This window comes from Lontra canadensis, unplaced genomic scaffold (assembly GCF_010015895.1).
Source record: "Lontra canadensis isolate GAN:19392208 unplaced genomic scaffold, GSC_riverotter_1.0 scaffold23, whole genome shotgun sequence".
In the NCBI taxonomy this organism is placed as follows: Eukaryota; Metazoa; Chordata; class Mammalia; order Carnivora; family Mustelidae; genus Lontra; species Lontra canadensis.
In genome coordinates, this window is record NW_022631017.1 from 22,039,995 (window position 1) to 22,059,374 (window position 19,380).

The 19,380-nt window shown below is 38.0% G+C and overlaps 1 protein-coding gene across 2 annotated transcripts in view; it reads right to left on the reverse strand.

Moving 5' to 3' along the window:
• THEMIS (thymocyte selection associated) overlaps positions 1–19,380 on the reverse strand; it is a 184,435-nt gene that overhangs the window by 3,120 nt on the left and 161,935 nt on the right. The window contains exon 5 of one of the 2 annotated variants that reach the window (XM_032862499.1): positions 9,184–9,337. The exons of the other annotated variant lie outside the window; for it this stretch is intronic. Within the exon in view, the coding sequence (XP_032718390.1) occupies positions 9,184–9,337 (154 nt within the window). The remainder of the gene's footprint in view (positions 1–9,183; positions 9,338–19,380) is intronic. 2 annotated transcript variants of the gene reach the window in all.

The window sequence follows — 19,380 nt, forward strand, 5'->3', positions numbered from 1 at the left end:
GCTTTACATTCTCTTTTAGAGCCAATGCTTCCTAAAGAGTGAATTTGAACCACCGCTAGTCAGACCCTGCTCACTTTCCTTTTCAGGAACTTTGGGATCCAGTCTCCTCAAATTGCTCCAGCTGATGATGAACAGTAGAACCTGAAGTAAAGCACATCTGTTTCTTGTAGGGGACAACTCAGCTACAAAATGCGGTTTTCTGGAATCTCTTCTGAAACTTTTCAACTGGATTTTCACCCATGTACCTACCCACTCTCACAACAGTACCAATCCTCTCCTTGCTTTTTCTTAGGATCTTTTGTGTTTAAGTCATTGTTTGAGATTGAAATATCTGCTTTATTCTTCCTCTCATCATATAGCACCATTTTCTGGAGGCAAGTCTTATATTTATACTCCTGGCAACTGTTTCTGCACACAAGAAATATTTGATGGTTCTCACACATTATCTGCCAAGTTCAAAATGGGAGTCTGGGTCTCATTTCTCTGGTCAAGAAATATTTACCAAGAACCTACAACAAGGCAGACACTCTTTGAGAACCTAAGGATACAGCAAATTGATACAAATCCCTGCCTCCATGGTACTTTCATGTGGAAAAGGTGTAAAGTAAAGAAGTAAAATGTACAGTATGTTGGATGGCATATGGGAGACAGGCAGCCCCAGACAGGAAGGTTAGAATTTTAAGTAAAGTCTCTGTAGAAGGGATCACTAAGAAGGCAGTCGCTAAGGAAAGACCTACAGAAGATGAAGCTGGAAGTCATGTTACTCTCTGAAGGAAGATTACACCACTTGAAGAAAACAGTCTGGGTAGGTGTTGAGGATGGAGCATGCCTCTAGTTTTGGAGAAACAACTGGGGGCTGATGTAGGTAGGTAGTGAGAAAGGGGGAGAAGTAGAGAGATCATTGGAGGGTTTGGTAGAAAGGTGTTATATGATCTAAGGTTTTCACATATTCCCTCTGGCTACTGTATTGAGAATGGATGGTATGAGACAAGGGCAGAAGCAGACTGACTAGGAAGGAAGTTTGTGATACAAGAATCCAAACAAGAAATAATGATGACTTAGATTTGGTTGACAACAGTAAACATGGTAAAAAAAAAAAAGTCATATTCTAGATATTGCTTGAGGATAAAACCAATAGGATTTGCTGAGAGAGTGGGTGTGATAAGTGGGAAGAGAGAGTTTTTCATAATTCTTCTACCTCGTTGTTTTTCCAAGTGTGATCCAAAGACTTCCTGCCTCATAGTCTTACAAAAGACAGGTCAAAAGAGATTCCTAGTTTCTACCTGGGAACTACTGAATCAGACTGTTAAGAGCAGATGTTGGAAAACTTTTATTCTAAAGGGTCCAACAGTAAATATCTTGGGCTTTACATATGGTTTCTGTCAAAATCACTCAATTCTGCTGATACAGTATAAAAGCAGCCATAGGCAACATTAAATGAATGTGTGTGGCTTTTGTTGCAAGTCAACCTTATATAGATAATGAAATTTGACTTTCATGTAATTTTCATGTGCCAGAAAATACTTTTTTTTTTAAATCTTTCAAACACTTAAAAATGAAAAAACAAAAGTTCTTATCTCATAGACATACAAAAACAGGCAATGGGACAGACTCTCCCACTGCTAGTTTGCCCATTTTTCTCTAGAGAGCAGATTCCAAGAATATGTATTTTTAACATGCTCATTAAGTGACTTTTTTTTATACACAAGAACTTAGAGAATCACTGCAATAAGTTTTGAGAGTTATTGTCATCTGTTCTTTTTTCCTTTGCTTTGTTCATTGGTCAGAACAAAGACAGATTTCTTTAATAAAATGAGAAACAGAATTGGTTTGGAATAATGGATAAAAGCAAGATCCTCATCTGCCAACAAGAAAAAAGGTTAGAAGTAAAGAAAAAGGAACTGAAAGTTAATTATGAAAATAATTTAGGAATTGGGGAGAGACTCAAAAACTTATTTCTTAGAAGTAAACTGTAGTTTTAAAATGCATTTATCAAAATGAAATCTTGCCATTTGCGACGACGTGGATGGAACTAGAGGGTATTATGTTTAGCAAAATAAGTCAATCAGAGAGAGACAATTATCATATGATCACCCTGATATGAGGAAGTTGAGAGGCAACGTGGGGGGTGTGGGGGCTGGAAAAGAATAAATGAAACAAGATGGGATTGGGAGGAAGACAAACCGTAAGAGACTCTCAATCTCACAAAACAAACTGAAGGTTGCGGGGTTGCGGGGGAGGCGGGTAGGGAGAGGGTGGTGGGGTTATGGACATTGGGGAAGATATGTGCTATGGTGAGCACTGTGAAGTGTATAAACCTGGCGATTCACAGACCTGTACTCCTGGGGCTAATCATACATTACATATTAATAAAAAAATTTAAAAATAATAAAAAACATACTGTAAAAGAAAAAAATGCATTTATCATTAAAAAGGATCAATCAATGATTTGTGCATGATTCCATAAAAGTCAAAGGCAGAGGTCACCATATGTATCCAGTTCCCTGTTCTACACAGGTTAAGGTACTGTCATTGGTCAGGAGAACAGTAGGATTTTGCCCTATGAAAGAATACCACCTATCACAATTTGCACACCACGCATGAAGCTCATCTCTGCTTGTAAGCAACCTTGTGGTTTAGGTCTCAGGTAGTATATGAATTTGCACCATGACATCTCTTTTTTTTGCTTGATCATCTAATGCTTTGATTGCTCTTTCTCTCTAGTGTCACACTCAAATCATAAGAAAATACAGGGGAAACAAGAAAAAATTAATTTACTTAAACAGATCTCTTAACCATAATCAGAGTACGAAAATAGTGATCATTTTGGGTTTAAAAAGTTGACTTTGATTTTTCATTTAGTATTTCTCAACTTCATCCCTCCTTTGCTGTCATTCTATTCTCTTCTTTGTCTCAAGATTTAATTCACCCATGTTTCATTTCTGAAACGGAATCAAATAGAAATTGACAATATTTATTTCAGAGAAAATAATTTTCGAAAATATAACTCAAGTGCAGTGTCAAGTCCTAATTAGGGAGATACAAAACTACTAGCAAACAGCCTTTGGGTTATCTCAAGAATTTACTGGTGAAAAATATAATAGGTTTCTAAGCATTTAGTGAGCATTATGAAAACTATACGAGTGGAGTGAACAGAAAAAGGAAGTGGAGAGGAAGACAGGACTTCAAACAGGCTGCTCAATAGTCCATCCTGATCTAATACTCATGACTCCTGATAGCTGGAAGCTATATTTCTTCAAATCTCTGATAGATTCTGTGGTAAACCCACATGAGACATGGTTAATATGATGCCACAGCAATCAGTACAGTGCTAACCAAAAGCTGTTGATTGAGTCTATGATAATAATAATAATAAATTTTTTGTGTCTACTCTGTGCCACTCGCATTCACAATTTCATGTGAGGCAGGCATTTTTATTCTCATTTTACAGATAAAGAAAATCACAAGAAAATGTGACACTCTTCAAAATAAGAGTTCAGTCTTAGGTCTGCCTGATTGCAAAGCCTGCATATTTCCCTCTTTACTTCACTATCCTGCAGAATGTTTCCCCAGTGATTGATGTTCCTGTCCAGCCACAGATTGAGGATAGAGTGGAGTGAAAAGAAAAGAAAAGAAAAGAGAAGAAATGGAATGACATGAAAAAGATTGTTTGCTTAGAGAAGTGTTTTTTTCCCTTTCAATATGGTATATGATTTTACTTTTATAATTAACATTCTACTGATGAGATCTCCCATTGGGGAAGGCTGACGAGTCAGATTTTTCATGAAGAACAAGCACTGCAGGAAATAAATTAATCTCTAGGGAAGAAGAGGGGCAAGGCTGTCAGTACTCACACAACTGCCTAATAGGAAATGATATTTCAAGATTGTCGAAAGAATGAAATGACTATGGGTTCTCCTTCCAGCATATTCTTTACATTTAAACCTTCTGAGAAGAGAGAAGTAAGTTGCTCTAAAATGAAGAGCAATCTTACAACATTTTACTTTGGGCTGTAAGTACTTCCAAGCTAAGACTGTATTCCCTAGAAACGGGAAAGAAATTCTACCGTGTCGTTGTTTTGTTTGTATTATGAAAAATCTGCACTGTTGTTAAATAGAAGGATGACTAATATACCAGATTTTTTGATTACCAGTTTGAAATTATCCAACATTTTATGTAACAGGTTTTCTAGTCTTTGGAGTAAAAGTAATTATTGTGCTTGGAATTACACACTATTTACAATAATGCTGAATTATTGAAGTGTGCTTTTATTAAGATTGTGAAACAGTAATATGTTTTATGATATCTAAAGTACCTGTCTCTTGATAGCCTGTATTCTGTCATTCATCAGTCAAGGTCTTTAAGACAGAACACTGGTCTTGTCTAACTCTCAAGGTCATTCTCATACAGAACCACCTCATGTTTTATTTCTCATAATATAAGTAAAATCTGAAGTTTAGATTAAATATTAAGGTTAAGTTAAACCCAGTATAAAAATTTTGGGGGGCATCTGGGTGGTTCAGTGGGTTAAGCATCTGACTCATGCTTTCAGCTCAGGTCATGATCTCAGGATCATGGGATGGAGCCCCAAGGCAGGCTCTGTGCTCAGCTGGGATTCTACTAAAGATTCTGTCTCTCTCTCCCTCTCCCTGTTCACTCTCTCTCTCTCAAATAAATAAATAAAATCTTTAAAATTCTTTATTTTCCTGTGGATCCATTCTTCATTTGTAGCTTCTACTTTGACCTCAGTGATGAATTTTTCCATGGAGCTTGTCTTCTCTCCCTTATTTAATGTACCACAATATGTAGCTTCTTACCTGTGGTGAATTACTTCTATGTGAATCTTGCTTAAGGATGACCAACAGTTGTATTGCTCGATGGTTATCAGAATAGACCACAGAATCCCATGCATTCAGAACTGACAGGGCACAAAGATTACTTGGTATGCTTCCTATTTGGGTGAAGAAAGTATAACTCAGGAAAATGAAATGGTCTATGAAGGGCAAAACATCTAACTGTGGCAGAGCAGGGACTAGACCTTAGGGTATCTGCTTTTTGTTTTCTGGCCTAAGGCTCTTCTCACTACTTAACAAGTTGAATTTATGGAGGACAGGTCATGGCATGAATTTAATCTAAAGATGGAGGAATAATTAGAAGGACATATCTGAAATTTCAAAAGAAAGGAAATTCCATTAGATAACTTTGTTCAAGATAGAGTATAAAATTTGTTCAGTGGAGAACATTTATGCAGGGCAAAAACAAATAAGCATATTTAAATGACTATCTTTTCTGGCATAGTGCAGTTTCTAAGAGACACAGAAGGAAGAAACCCTTGTTCAGTTAGTCCGACCACCAGAAGCGATCTCTGCAATTCATGAGTGACCTACATAATAATCAGATCCTCTTTACAGCTTGCTGGTCATATTCTGATACCATGAGACTTTGCCCTCAACTGAAGGAAGCCACCTCACCCACAGGCCTTCTCAGAAGTTGCAGTATCCAGTGATTGAGTGATGCAGGGGCTATAAAGGTCTGGCCCCCTCATCTCAACACAGCACAACTCCGAAGAGCCACACCAGCTCCAGGGCTTCTGGTGGGATCAGCAAAGGTCTTTGTCATGACTGTATGATGACTCAGCTTCCCCCTCTGCCCAGACCTGTTTTTGTCCCTCTGCTTTATGTGTTGTTTCTGAGATCATTTCTCAATAAATGCCCCAACCAGGGAATGAGGCATGAAACAAGTCGCTGAAAACAAACATTGGGTCTTCACACATGTTGTCTACCAAAAATAATAACCAGTGGAGTCCTGTGCTCTTCCTGAGCTACTGTGGCTGGGGGAAGGTGGGGAAGTTGTCCATTAGGGAAGGTCAGGACTTCCAGGCCTTTGCAAAATTACACTATTTCTTGGACTCAGAGGAGTCAGTGACTCATCTTCAAAGAAGGTTTCCACTTGCCGTCCATGACCACGGAATTCAGAGGGGCCATGGAGTTCCCGGGAGGATATAATTTTCAAGGGGAAAAGGTGCCAGCAGAAAATGAGGAACCACAAGAACCACAGCACGTTGGCACAGCCAGCACCGTGCAGAAGATACCGTCTGGAAGCCAAGTTCTTCTTAGCAACCAGCTCATAAAAATGCAGAAGTTAGTTCTAACACCTACACCTCAACTGGAGTCTATGATGTCCTATACAAACTTTAACCTATTTCCTCTAATGTAGTCTTCAAAATAGTCGATGGTGTAGTACTGTTATTAACCTGATTTCAGAAATAAAGAGACAGAGACATTAACAAATTGCTCATGGTATACAGCTCGCAAGTGGAAGCCGAGATTTAAACCCAGCAGTCTGAGTTCAGACTCCAAATGTTAGCCACTTAATCATCCTACTTTCAGAGGACTGTTCTTTTAGTAATTTATGGACAAAACAATGTACAGACTTAATAACAAGGTTCCTAAAATAAGATGTGGGCATTGCCAAGCTGCCAAGCAACCAGAGTGAATCAAGGACCCACAGAAGAAGGTCATGCAGGAGATCAGGTGAAGCCTTTTCATCAGTTGCTTAGGGAAGAGGAGCCGGGCCTGATGGCAGTGATCCTGAGGTGCAATTTATTGCCCTCCAGGCTGCAGTAGAGCAAACTCTCCTTGCATGGTGTGCTTGCAACATTCACAGCAAATCTTCTAGTTATTTCTATTCAATTCCAAAATAAAGAATTTCCTTTGGTATAATTATTAGATACATATTTGAATTGGTTCTACGTCATCTAACTGGAAGAGTAAGATCTGGCTGTCCAGAAGGAGCAAACCTGGAGAAGCAGCACCCTGGTCTTCATAAGATTTTTGGTTTTTGTCCGGGATGTACTACAAAGACTCTAAAATTGGCATTCTCGCCCAAAAAGAATTTAGGAAAGAACTGACTTATGTCTAAGGATGAAAAAGGGGAAAGTTCAGAAAGGGTATCATTTGCTCCTCCTGAACTCCACGGTGGCTACTGGATATTCTGAGATCGGCGAACTAGGGAACATGGTAAATGTTAAATAGAGATCCAAGGAGTCTTTTTTTCTTTTTTTCTTTTTGCCAAATAAAGACACATATATTGTATTGTACAAGACAAAAACAAAGTTTGAAAAATTTTATTTTTGTTACACCTGACTTCTGTATTTTTGAAGCTATTTCCCAAATGAACACGATAAATAATTTCTAAGTAAATGCATGTCGAAATTAACCTAAATAGGGAAATGTCATTTTACTCTTCTTAAATAAAGTTAGGAGTCTCACTTGCTTAAAACCACTACTATACGGGCACCTGGGTGGCTCAGTTGGTTAAGCATCTGCCTTCGGGTCAGGGCATGATGCCAGCATCCTGGAATCGAGTCCTGCATTGGGCTCCCTGCTCAGCAGGGTGCCTTCTTCTTCCTCTCCCTCGACTGCTTCCCCTGCTTGTGCTCTCTCTCTCTCTCTCAAATTAAACAAACAAACAAACAAATAAATAAAATCTTAAAAAAAAAAACACTACTGTAATTCCAAGTCTTTTTTTTTCTTAAGCCACCACTTACAGGCAACATGTTCCAGCAGGTGCTGCCCTGGTCTGGAACACCCCTGGCACTATCCATCCAGGGGGCAAAGCTGGGGCTGTCCCACACCAACCCGGGAAGATGCACACACAGGGATCAGATAAGTTTCCCATGATTGAAACAAAAACTCTGATCTCGGGAATTTCACTATCTGGTACTTTTTAGGATCCATAATCTTAAGGGGAAAAAAAAAGTTTTCAATGAATTAATAATGTCTTGAGACTCAACACGCTATAGCAATATTCACTGCAGTACTTGTTTCTTTATAGTCATGCTTGATTAGTATTTGAAATTTGCAGGAATTGCAATATGCGTGGTTTTCAAAGCCCTTCCCAGGATTTCATTTTTATCACTCGACAAGAGTCAATGAAAAGGCAATAAGAAAAGCTCTATGGGATATTTTTATACAAGTGTCAAAAGCCAGTAAGCTAACTACATGAAAGAACCCAGATTGTACAGACAGAGTTTGAGCAGAAACACTTCAGAGACTTTATATCTAGTATTTTGACTTTTACATGCCCTTGGAGGGGAAAAAAAAAAAGTGCTAGCTACAAAACCAAATAAGGAGGGGAAAGGAACAAACCATATGCTTAAGAATAATTACAATTTCCATTTTCCTACAAACGAAATGTGAAGTTTCAAAGATAAAGTGTGATAGAAATTGAGCTGCTTTGGTGTGTCTAAAATATATCCAAGAAAGAAAATTCTCATTTCCCTTGCTAACTCATCCCAGATTTCTACAATATAGAAGTTAGTCTAAACGTTGTCAACTTCTCCGGAAGTCCATTTACTCTTGTTTTGCTTTTAGTAGAGATAAAAAAATATCAGATCATCATCTCTAGAAACAAAACTATTGTAATTCAAATCTACATTAGGTTATTTATCTGACACATCTTTAAGTTTAAAGACATCTCAATTACTATAACCTTTTCTCAACCCATTAATCCTTTTGTTAATTCTACCAAAAATTTAAAAACATTACTGTCATGATAATACAAGCAATATTAAACACTTCTTGGCCATGAAAACCATAAATGAGAAAACTCTAATAAAAAGGAAAAATGAACAGACCTATCATTGTGTTTAATATTATACTGCACTTAAAACTACATTTCTTGGGCGCCTGAGTGGCTCAATGGGTTAGAGCCTCTACCTTCGGCTCAGGTCATGATCCCAGGACCCTGCTCAGCAGGGAGCCTCCTTCCTCCTCTCTCTCTACCTGCCTCTCTGCCTACTTGTGATCTCTGTCAAATAAACAAATAAAATCTTTCTTAAAAAACTACATTTCTTTTTTTAAAGATTTGTTTATTTATTCAAGAGAGAGAGAGTGCACACAACAGGGTGGGGGGCAGAGAGAGAAAGAATCTTGAAGTAGACTCCCCAGTGAATGCAGAGCCCACCACTGGGCTGGATCTTAACACCCCAAGATCATGACTTGAGCTGAAATCAAGAGTTGGGCGGGCACCCAGACACCCCTAAAATATTTCAGTGAGATTTGCTGTTGAGGCAGTCACGTTGACGGAGCCTTATATTCCAAGCAAATTGGAAGTTAGAATCTGTAAATTAGGCTTGTGGCATGTAAACAATTAAAACCAGTAACATGTGGCTTCACCGACCTGTGGTTACACTGGGCGCTGCTAGTTGAGCTGCCCCACTCTTGCTTCTCTCCTTCTCCAATTCGGCCAACTCACTTTGACAACCAACTGGTACTTTTGAATCCAGGCCAGCTTGATTTGAGCGCAGTTTCTTGGATATGTCTACATGGAGACTCTGAAATGACACAGGCCAGAGTGACTGATTTCACAAGTAAATTATCAGTCCAAAATAAATGCTTCCCAGAGATATGACAAGGATAAACATTTATCACATGGCAAGTTATGTTTGTATATCTGAATCAGAACATTCTATATGTCAAAGTGACTTACAAATTACACTTCCGTCAACGTATTTTGGTAATCTAGGCACGGAATTTTTGAGATGATCTAAGTGACCAGAATAAGTCATCTCAGACTCAGAAAATCATCTTCAAATCCCATTTGAGTATATCATTTTCTTCTTGTGAAACTTAGAAGATATTTTTCATTTAAAACATTTTCACTCGGTTTTTATTATTATAGTTAAATTATCCAGCATTTCATTATATATCACATAATTACATATTGTATAATGAAGAGCAGGTTTCATTTCTGCATTATCTGTAGACTTTTTATAAACCAAATCATAACATCTAGTTTAAATTAACCCACATTTGTATCAGCATAATTCAAACTTGACAAAGCTCCTCCAGTCAGTTTAAGAATAATAATTCATCCTAACAATGAATTATTAACACACAACATCAATGGACCTTAAAACACATCTCCCATATAAGAGATGTCATAGTGTTTGATGTTATTCTATCATATTGTATGCTTCAAAAGAATCATCAGATAAGAGCAAAAACTAAAGACCTAAGTAGGAAATGGAACTTTCAGCGCTTTGCTTCATATCCAAATTCAGATTGGAATTTTTTCAGTTTAAATATGGCTACATAGTATTCTGCAGTCAAAGTTAGCCAGTCAACTTTGGCCATCCACATTAACCATTTTGGTTCACTCAAGGAAGAATGATGAACATTTTCCTTAAGTTCCTCCTACAGACCATGTGTAGCATTAAATTTATTAAAAGCTTCATTAGAAGCTTGATGGAAAGGCTTTTAAAGTTCGGAAAGGGCCAATAAGGAAATTACGGCCCACCATAATTAAATAATTGGCCCAAATAAACAGAATGAATGGTGCTGAGCCTCAGGGATAAGTCTCCCAACCTTTAGGGATCCAGTGCTCTTCATGCCACTGCGTGCGGTGGACTGGTTGCACTGACGGCCCTGATTTTGCACCTCTCTCCGTATCCAGGGCCTTTCCATGTAATTTTGCCATGTCCTCCTACTCTGACTTCTGACTCATACATGTGACTTGTTCTGGATTAATAAGATATTGGCACATGGACATAGACAGAGACTTGAAAGATACTTGCACAATTGACTTTGATCACTCTTGTCCTTTTACTATGTCATGCCTAGACTAGATTGCTGGAAGTTCGGCAGGACAGAAAGTAAAGTCAGTTTACCCTAGTCCTCAGAGCTGAGATGGTCAATAGCCAAAGGGAACCCCAGATATCTGGGTGAACCCAGCATAGGTCAGTTGAAACTAAGTAAGGTCAGCTGAACCCCACATCTTCAAGGACTAAATAATGTGGTTTTAGCTATATGAGTTAAGTTTTTCTGGTGAGTATGCAGCATTGTGTGGCAATAGATAAATGATAAATGATATCTCCAAGAGCTCTTGATATCTCCAAGAGCCATTTATCTATAGAATCCCAAATACTGGGTATGAGAAAACAAATGTAATATATAAAATGTGATATGTAAATATGACATAGTCTCAGACTTTAAATGGTTTAAACATAGTTTCTTAAATTGTTTAAGTGGAGAATTAAGCTAGAGTGTGTGGGATGCATGGGTGCCTCAGTCAGTTAAGTGTCTGCCTTTGGCTCAGACCATGATCCCAGGGTCTTGGGATCTAGTGCCACACTGGGCTCCCTGATCAGCAGGGATCCTGCTTCTCTCTCTGCCTACCACTACCTCTGCTTGTGCTACCTCTCTTTCACACATACCCACAAATAAATAAATAAAATCTTTAAAAGATAAGAGTGTGGTAAGTCATTTGTAGATAAATCTCAAATTCCTTCTTTAATAACAAAAGTTGGGATCCAGGTAATACTACAGAGGGCCACTCAAAAGATCAGAATTTGAATATCAGCATTGATCAAAACAAAACTACTACACCTGCTTATATTTGATTCATCCTCAGCCCACAAAAATGTAAGTCCATCACTCAGTTTGAATTTTTAAATTTATTGTCAGGCCTGACACATAGTTTGTCTTAGCACATAGCTTTGAAAAGAAGCAGCATTTAAGTACTTTCCTGATTTTGATATTAGATGCCTTTGGAAAGTATATTATTATTTCAAATGATTAGATGAGTATTAAATCATAGTTTTTCAGTACTGAGAAATAAACTAGATTAAACAAGAAACGTAGCTACTTGCTTTTTCATAGCAATTTCAATCGGTAATATTAAAAATTCAATTGACAGGATTAAAACAATTATTAATTTCAATTGATAATATTAAAACATTGAGGGGGAAATGTAAGGTCATGAGAATTTTGTGTATTATAATATACCCCAGACTTCAAAGAAGAAACACAGAATTTCAATAAAGTTCTTAAACCTGAAATCTGTAGGCTGAGCAGATCAAGGCTGATAGATCATAATGGGTCAAGTACTACACAGGCCTGGTGCATCTGGGTGCAAACCTCTGGCAGATTGGGCATTTTATGAACACATTAGCGTTTCAATAATTAAGAACCCCATTTTTCTAGAGGCACCCCCACAATGGGGTCTCCTCTATCTAGTCAAGCCGTGTCAAGTTCTCCACTCTCTTTCCACTCTCTCCTTACCTTTACTTGGTACAGATGGGCTCCTGTTCCCTAGTCCTAATGTAATGGGAGGTAGATGTTTCTTAAGCTAATGACCCTGTCATATTCTCTCAACCTTGTCTACTTATAGTCAGTCCCTCCCTCCAGTTCCCTGGTTCTCCAAACCATTCACAGATACTGATTTTCCCCACGATGCTCCATTCTTCACTGCCCAATCGCCTTCCATTAATCATCAATCCCTTCCTCTTTCTCTCTTTTCTTTCTTATCCCTTGGATTCCTCCACAGTGCCTTCAGAACTTTTCTCTGTAGTTTGCAATTTTCACTGCATATTCAGCTTTGTTTCAGAACATTGTCTCTACCTCCTTACCTTGACTAAAATTCCATTCTCCATTGAAGACAGTATTTCTCCTGCAAACAAAGATGGCTGCTTATTCCTCCACACCCTAGATACTCTCAGGTTGGTGATATTCTTGCCCATTTTACTGTCCATTGTTTCTTTCCCTCCTTGCTAAATATCCTTGCTTCTTTGATATTCCTGTCAGCTAGTTATGCACCATCTCCCCTCTTGCTGGAACCAACTATCTACTAATGTCTAGTCACAATCCATCCTTCATAAAAAGACTAGATCATAGCTTTCGCTATGAGTTGTTATAATCCTGCCTGCTCATATAAAATGACTATTGATCGCCCCAAGATCCTGGTTGATGTTCACATCTACACAGACATTCTACTCAATATCCTGACTGGATCTCTTTATTAAAAATGAACTTTTCACTTCTCTACCTTAGACTTTCATCCCCAGAATCAGACCTGAAACCTGTCATAACCTTTTCCACCTCCAAAATGACTAAGGGTGTTCCTCTCTCTCTCACCTAATCTCCTATTCTTTATTGTCTGTAGTCCAGCCAAGCTCCCATCTCCAATACTGCTTTTTCCACTAGGATAGTTCTTGGGCCTCACCAGAATCCGAGCTCCACTGATCCCTTTGCTTTCTCTATACCCACCAGCCTTCTACGTTCATTTTCCTTTGTTCTCTACACAATATCCATCCCAGTTTGAAAACTTTCATCTGGCCAGTAGAGTGTCAGATTTTATGTTGCTTTACCCCTCAGCAACATTTGACATGTCTAGTCACTCCCTTTTCTTGGCTTTGATGTCCCTCCTACCTCTCTCACTCTTCGTTCTTAGTCCCTTTTTTGGTTTGACATTCTTTACCTAAACAATTGACTGTTAAGACTTTCTCAAAGTTTTGTTATTGATCCAGTTTTCTTTGTACCATCCTGGATAATTCCAATGATCACATGGCTTAACTTACTGTCTATGTGTTTATGACTCCAGGGGTAAGGAGAGATTTATTAAATGAGATGACTCTAGGCCTGTGTGCCATGATCAGCACTCTAGTTTCTGATTCTAATGTCTTTTAACTCTACCATTACACCACTCTTCCTTCTTATCTTAAGGCTCAGCTTTTCTGTTTGCCTAGAACATTCTTCACAAAGTCTTCCTCCTTAATTTTACGAAGTATGTCTCAAATTCCTGCAGGTTTTCCCTCACCATGTAGCATTTAGCCAGCACCTTTATTCTCTAGTCTTTGAGTACCTTGTAGTTCCACCGTGATGCAGTTTTCACAATATAATTAAATAATACCTGGTTTAGTGTTTAATGTCTATCTATCTGGTTAAAATACAAACTCACTCAGAATAAGGACTATGCTTGTCCTATTCGTTGTTCTCAGTCCTTATCACAGGGCTTAAAAAAATTTTTTTTAATTTATTTATTTATTGAAAAGAGAAAGAGAGCACGAGTAGGGGGGTGGACAGAGGGGGAGGAAGAAGCAGACTCCTCGCTGAGCAGGGAGCACCTGTGGGACTTGATCCCAGGACCCCAGGATCAGGACCTGTGTTGAAGGCAGACCCTTAACTGACGGAGCCACCCAGGCGCCCCTAGCTCAGTGTTTTAAATATAGTAGGTATTAAATAACTACATACTAAATTAATGGAGAAATGCATGAGTAAATATAGACTTAATTTTTATGACTTTTTCTTTGGCTAGTCTATCAATGGATACAACATCGTCACATGTTCCTATGTTAGAAGTGATATGCAGTCACTTTTAACAGTAACACTTAGTATGTATTTGAAAGGAACACATATTTTAACTTGTTTGATCTGTTAAAAAAACACACATTGCAAATTTTGTGGTTTTAAATAAATTCACTGTTGCAATCCTTGCAAACACTATATGGTATCCCATCTATCTCTGTGGCTCAAGTTAGATTGGTTACTATCTGTGAAAATTATAAATCAAAGAATGGTTATATTAGAGAAATTGAGAACTTAGTATGTATACACATTGGCTCTATATTCCCTGGGGAAGAAATTGTGACCTGACAATAATGGAAGAAATAAAACTCCGCCAGGTACTACTTCAATGATGTCAAGCCTTCAACCTGAAGATTAAGTCCAGAGGAAAACGAGAAAAATAAAATGTGTGCAGAGAATAGAGAGGAATAGAGATAAATTTGAACTGGCACACATCAAGTCTTTCTGACCATTCTATAGGTGTAGTTCAAAAATAAACCCTGTTTGTTTTGTGTAATTTTGACTTAAGTTATCATTGGAAATGAGTTGTTATAATCCTGCCTGCTCATATAAAATGACTATTGAATTATTTTTCATGTTATTCTTAGCTTGTAGTTTGTATATTGCTTTTAGGGTTCCTGTTGAAAGCAATGATCCAATTATAAGACGCTCAATATTTTTCTTATGAAGGAGAAAGGAACAAATAAACGTTATCCCCCAAAATATTTTCTTTTTTCAAATCCATCTTTCCTCTTTCATCTCTTACCTATGGCCATGTTGTTGGGAAAACAATCATCCTTTTCCAAACAATTCATTGAGATTCCAGGTTTGTGATTACATTCGTTTGTGTCCTTTCTCCCCAAGGGCTAAACTCATTTTTTCTAGAAAGTCACACAGGGCCTGTCTTGACCCAGGGACTAACCATCATTCACATTTTACACAACACAAAGTATCCCAGATAACGTACTTTACTTTTTACTTGGTTAAAAGAAAAAAAATCAATCACTCTCCTAACAGACTAAAAAAAGCATCCTCTTCTCTCCTTATATAAACAACTGCTCCTTTCCACAGCCTATACTTTTTCACTTCAGAAAAGTGAATTCAAGGGATATGTGAGAAGACATTTCAAGTGATATTTGGGAGGAAATTTCTCCTTAAGTAACTTTTCTTCCTCAGAATTAAATTATACTTAAGAATAGTGGTAACAGTAATTCAGAAACTATACATTAAAATAAATAAATGAAGTTCCAAATCCAATCATAAGAAACACAGGTTTGAATATTCAAATTATCATTCCAGGAGAACATGTAATCCTTTATGCATCTGTCTTTTAATGTGTATGTGTGTTTTCTCTTTTGTTATATGGTTGAATCACCATAAATAATTCAGAAGATTATTAAGGGGTTTAAAAAAACTAATAAATTTCTCATGGTGCATTTTAAAGACCCAATTAAATGGAGGCAAATGTTTGGTTTTTCTGAGGAAAATATTTAAACAAGCAAGAATCTAAACTGAAAAATAATTTGAAGTTGATCATCCATATAAACAGTCCTCTCTTTCAGACAATAACGTGAGGTTTCATAAAATCATCCATCTATAGTAATAAACTGTCTTTTTATGCAGAATATGATCTTTTAAAAAAAAAAGATTTTATTTATTTATTTGACAGACAGAGATCACAAGTAGGCAGAGAGGCAGGCAGAAAGGCAGGCGGCAGGCTCCCTGCTGAGCAGAGGGCCCGATTCAGGGGCTCGATCCCAGGACTCTGGGATCATGACCTGAGCCGAAGGCAGAGGCTTTAACCCACTGAGCCACCCAGGTGCCCCGAATATGTTCTTTATACCAACTGCAAGAGAGTCCTTTTGAGCTTGTTCCTCCAATCCCAACAAATCATCTTTGGCACCTTTCCTGTCCCTTGTAGCCTTAGGGGGTTTGCCCAGTGCTGTGGTTGGCAGGCTTCATTTCATCAGTGCATCAAAAGCCCACTGTCACCTCTTCTGCCCGTCCCAGAGTTCCAGGCTGTGGCCCTCCCATGTGAGACTCTTTGCTAGTATCCCTTACCCTCTTCAGCAAGGGCTTCCCCTACCCTGCTTCAACCAAACACACCTTCTTCAAATGGGACCATGCTGGCTGGACTCTGAACTGGCAGCTAACTGGGGACCTCAGTAATAACAGATCATGTTTAGACACTCTTGACCCAATTGTAGTGAACAAGTGGGACAGATCCCTTTCTCCCCTGCTGCAAGTACCACCAGAAGTTCAGGACATTGAAGATTTGGGGTCTTCTATCTGCCCTGCTCTTTCCCTTGGATCAGAGAAGAGGCAATTGGCCTATGGGGGGGTGGGGCAGAATGCCTGTATCTGCTTCCCTACTTGCTTTGATGGAAAAAAAAAAAAAAATGACAGCTTTCCATCTCAGCCCTTCAAGAACTTCTTCTACCTGCTGAATTTACTGAGACCAGATCCAAGAAAACAAATCCCTCCCTGCTGGAACTACTAGAGAACTGGAACTATCATCAGGCATCACATATCAAAGATTGTACCATGTTCTCTGGGAAAGAAATAATTCATTGTTAAGACTCCTTTAAACCTTCATTTTCAAAGACATCTTTCTAGAACATATCATGTATTAAGGAAAGATATTATTAGTATGCATATATTTCAGTTGCTTCTTTCTCTATCTTCCCTAGGGAACTAGATAGATTGATTTCTAGAAGACCCAGCATCCTGATTTGATGTTGATTTGACCACCCTCTTGGGAAAAAGCAAATCCTAGCTCATGAGAGCAGGAAGAACTCAATATAATCACACACTGTGTTTGATTTAAACAAGTTTAAGAATTTTCCTTCAGAGTACTCAGGGTAAAGAACCTCTTCACACCCTTTTGTCAAGCTCAATTCAATCTGCCTCTTGCTATTCTGATCTTCTATAAATTTAGGCATAAATGAAATGGACACTTGAAGCAAGGCTTAACCAATATATCTTTATTTGAAAATTAGGCCAGAAGAGACAGCTAATCTGTACATTTATTAATCTTAAGGAGATAAATGAGAGATCCGGCTGCCCTCAAGCCCTCAAAGACGTTAGCAACGTCACTCCAGATAATGGACAAGCATGCCAAAGGGTTTGCTGTATCAGAGCTGCTATGGTCAGGGCATTCCCTACAAAATACCAAGGTCAGCTCACTAACAATGATTCATGGACACTGGAATAATTCTGTATATAAATAAATTTTCTTCTTTCCCTTTATTTTGTCTTCCTGCAAACTGTAAAATTACTAATTCCCGTAACTATTGTTCGAACTTTCGTAGCTCCTATTTTAATTGGAAAATCATAACTCTCAAATATCGTGGGGGCAATCTGTGGGCAAAGGGCAGGAAAATTAATCTTGGTCTGAATTACAGAAACAGAAATTACAGTAGAATAAAGTATGTGACATATTTTTTGTTTAGATTAGTTTTTCGTGCAATTAGTGTTTAATCAGTAGACATATGAATAGCATTTGAAAAGTGTCCAGCAGAGCAACACTTGCTGCAGATGGCAGATGGGAACGGCAATGTACCATATAATAGTTCTGTGTCTAGGAAAAGTATTCTAAATTCATTTCTTAAAAAATTACATTTGAAATCATTTTAGCCTTCTGGGTATGAATACACAGGCTTCCATGTAAGTCTTTGGAAGGTATCTCTCCTGGCAACCTGATGTAAAACACTGCTATATTATTATCTGAGTTAGAAATGATTTTGATGAGTATGATTCATCTAACTCTTATGTTGCCAGGTGATATCTAGGTCCTCAAGTTTTCTCAGTTATCTGAGGATCTCTGAGTTCTTTGTGAGGGGTCCAGAGACAATATTTCAATTTTTTTTCCCTCTTTTAGCAAGCTCGCAGTCACCGCCTGGCATCCCGCAATCTTAGGAAGTTCTTTAATCATGTAATTGATTGAGATTGTGGCCATCTGAAATCAATTCCCACAGCTTTCCCTGTCTCATCGTAGAAATGCACTTGATCTCTCATCTTTCTTACAAAGGGTACTGTCCTCTTTCTAAAGTCAGAGCCTCCTCCTTTGTGACACTCCCCTCCACTCCCCCTTTGACTTTTATCAATTACTCTGCCCACTTGCATTGTACTCTCTGACCCTGCTCTCCACTGCTTCATTCATTTTCTGCCAAGCTTTAGTAAGAGTAATCTATTCTTCCTGGTCTTTTTCTTTCCCTCCCACTCACTTAATATCTGGGTATTTACAGAGCGCAATCTGGTTTCTATTCTTACCACTTGACTGAAAATATTTTCACCAATAACTTTTGAGCCATCAGTCATAAATCCCATGGCCTTTTCTCAGATCTCACAGTTCCTGAGCTTTCTGCTGAACGTCACTCTGATAACCATTTCATCATCTGAAAAAAAAAAAAATTTCCCTACAATCTCCAGTAACACTGTTTTCTCATCTTCCTTTTATCTCTTGGATCCTTATTCACTCATCTGTTTTGCCATCTTTTCTCTTTCCTGCCAACCTCTAAATCAGTGATCTCTGAATTACTCTGATTGCATGTGCCTAATAAAAACTTGAAGCACAAGACATAAATGCCACACATGTATATGTACATAAAATTATGTATGTGTGTACTCTACTAACATATATAATTGGGTATATTTACTCTACTGATAATATATCATGCACATTATAAAACAAATTCAAAGTAGACATTTTAAAGTAATAAAGTTGATTAAAGTTGAAGTAAAAATATTTTAAGCAAAATTACTTATTACTAGTATTGAGAAACATGGTTGAATCATTTTCGTTATTTTTTAAATCTTGATTTATCACTTTGTGATACAGCAATTCAGTGGTTTGTTTCATAATTCAGTGGATGGATATACTGGGTTTTCATGGCTGTCACTGCTAAAAATGATACTTCACAAAGGTACACAGATCCAAATGAGAAAAGTACGTTGTTAGTTGCTGTAAGTCATGATACATCTTTTCAGTGATGCCTACTAATTTTGCAAAGATATTGTTGAAATTGGCTGGTAAATTCCTATCTTCCCTGATGTCAAAGTGAAGGTCAATTAATTAATATTTAACTATTGGATTTTTCAAAGGATTTTTAAAAATTTATTTGTCAGGAAGAGAGAGAGAGCAAGAACAAGTAGGAAGAGCAACAGGCAAAAGGAGAAGGAGTCTCCTCGTGAGCAAGGAGCCCCATGTAGGACTCAATACCAGGACTCTGAGATCATGACCTGATCCGAAGGC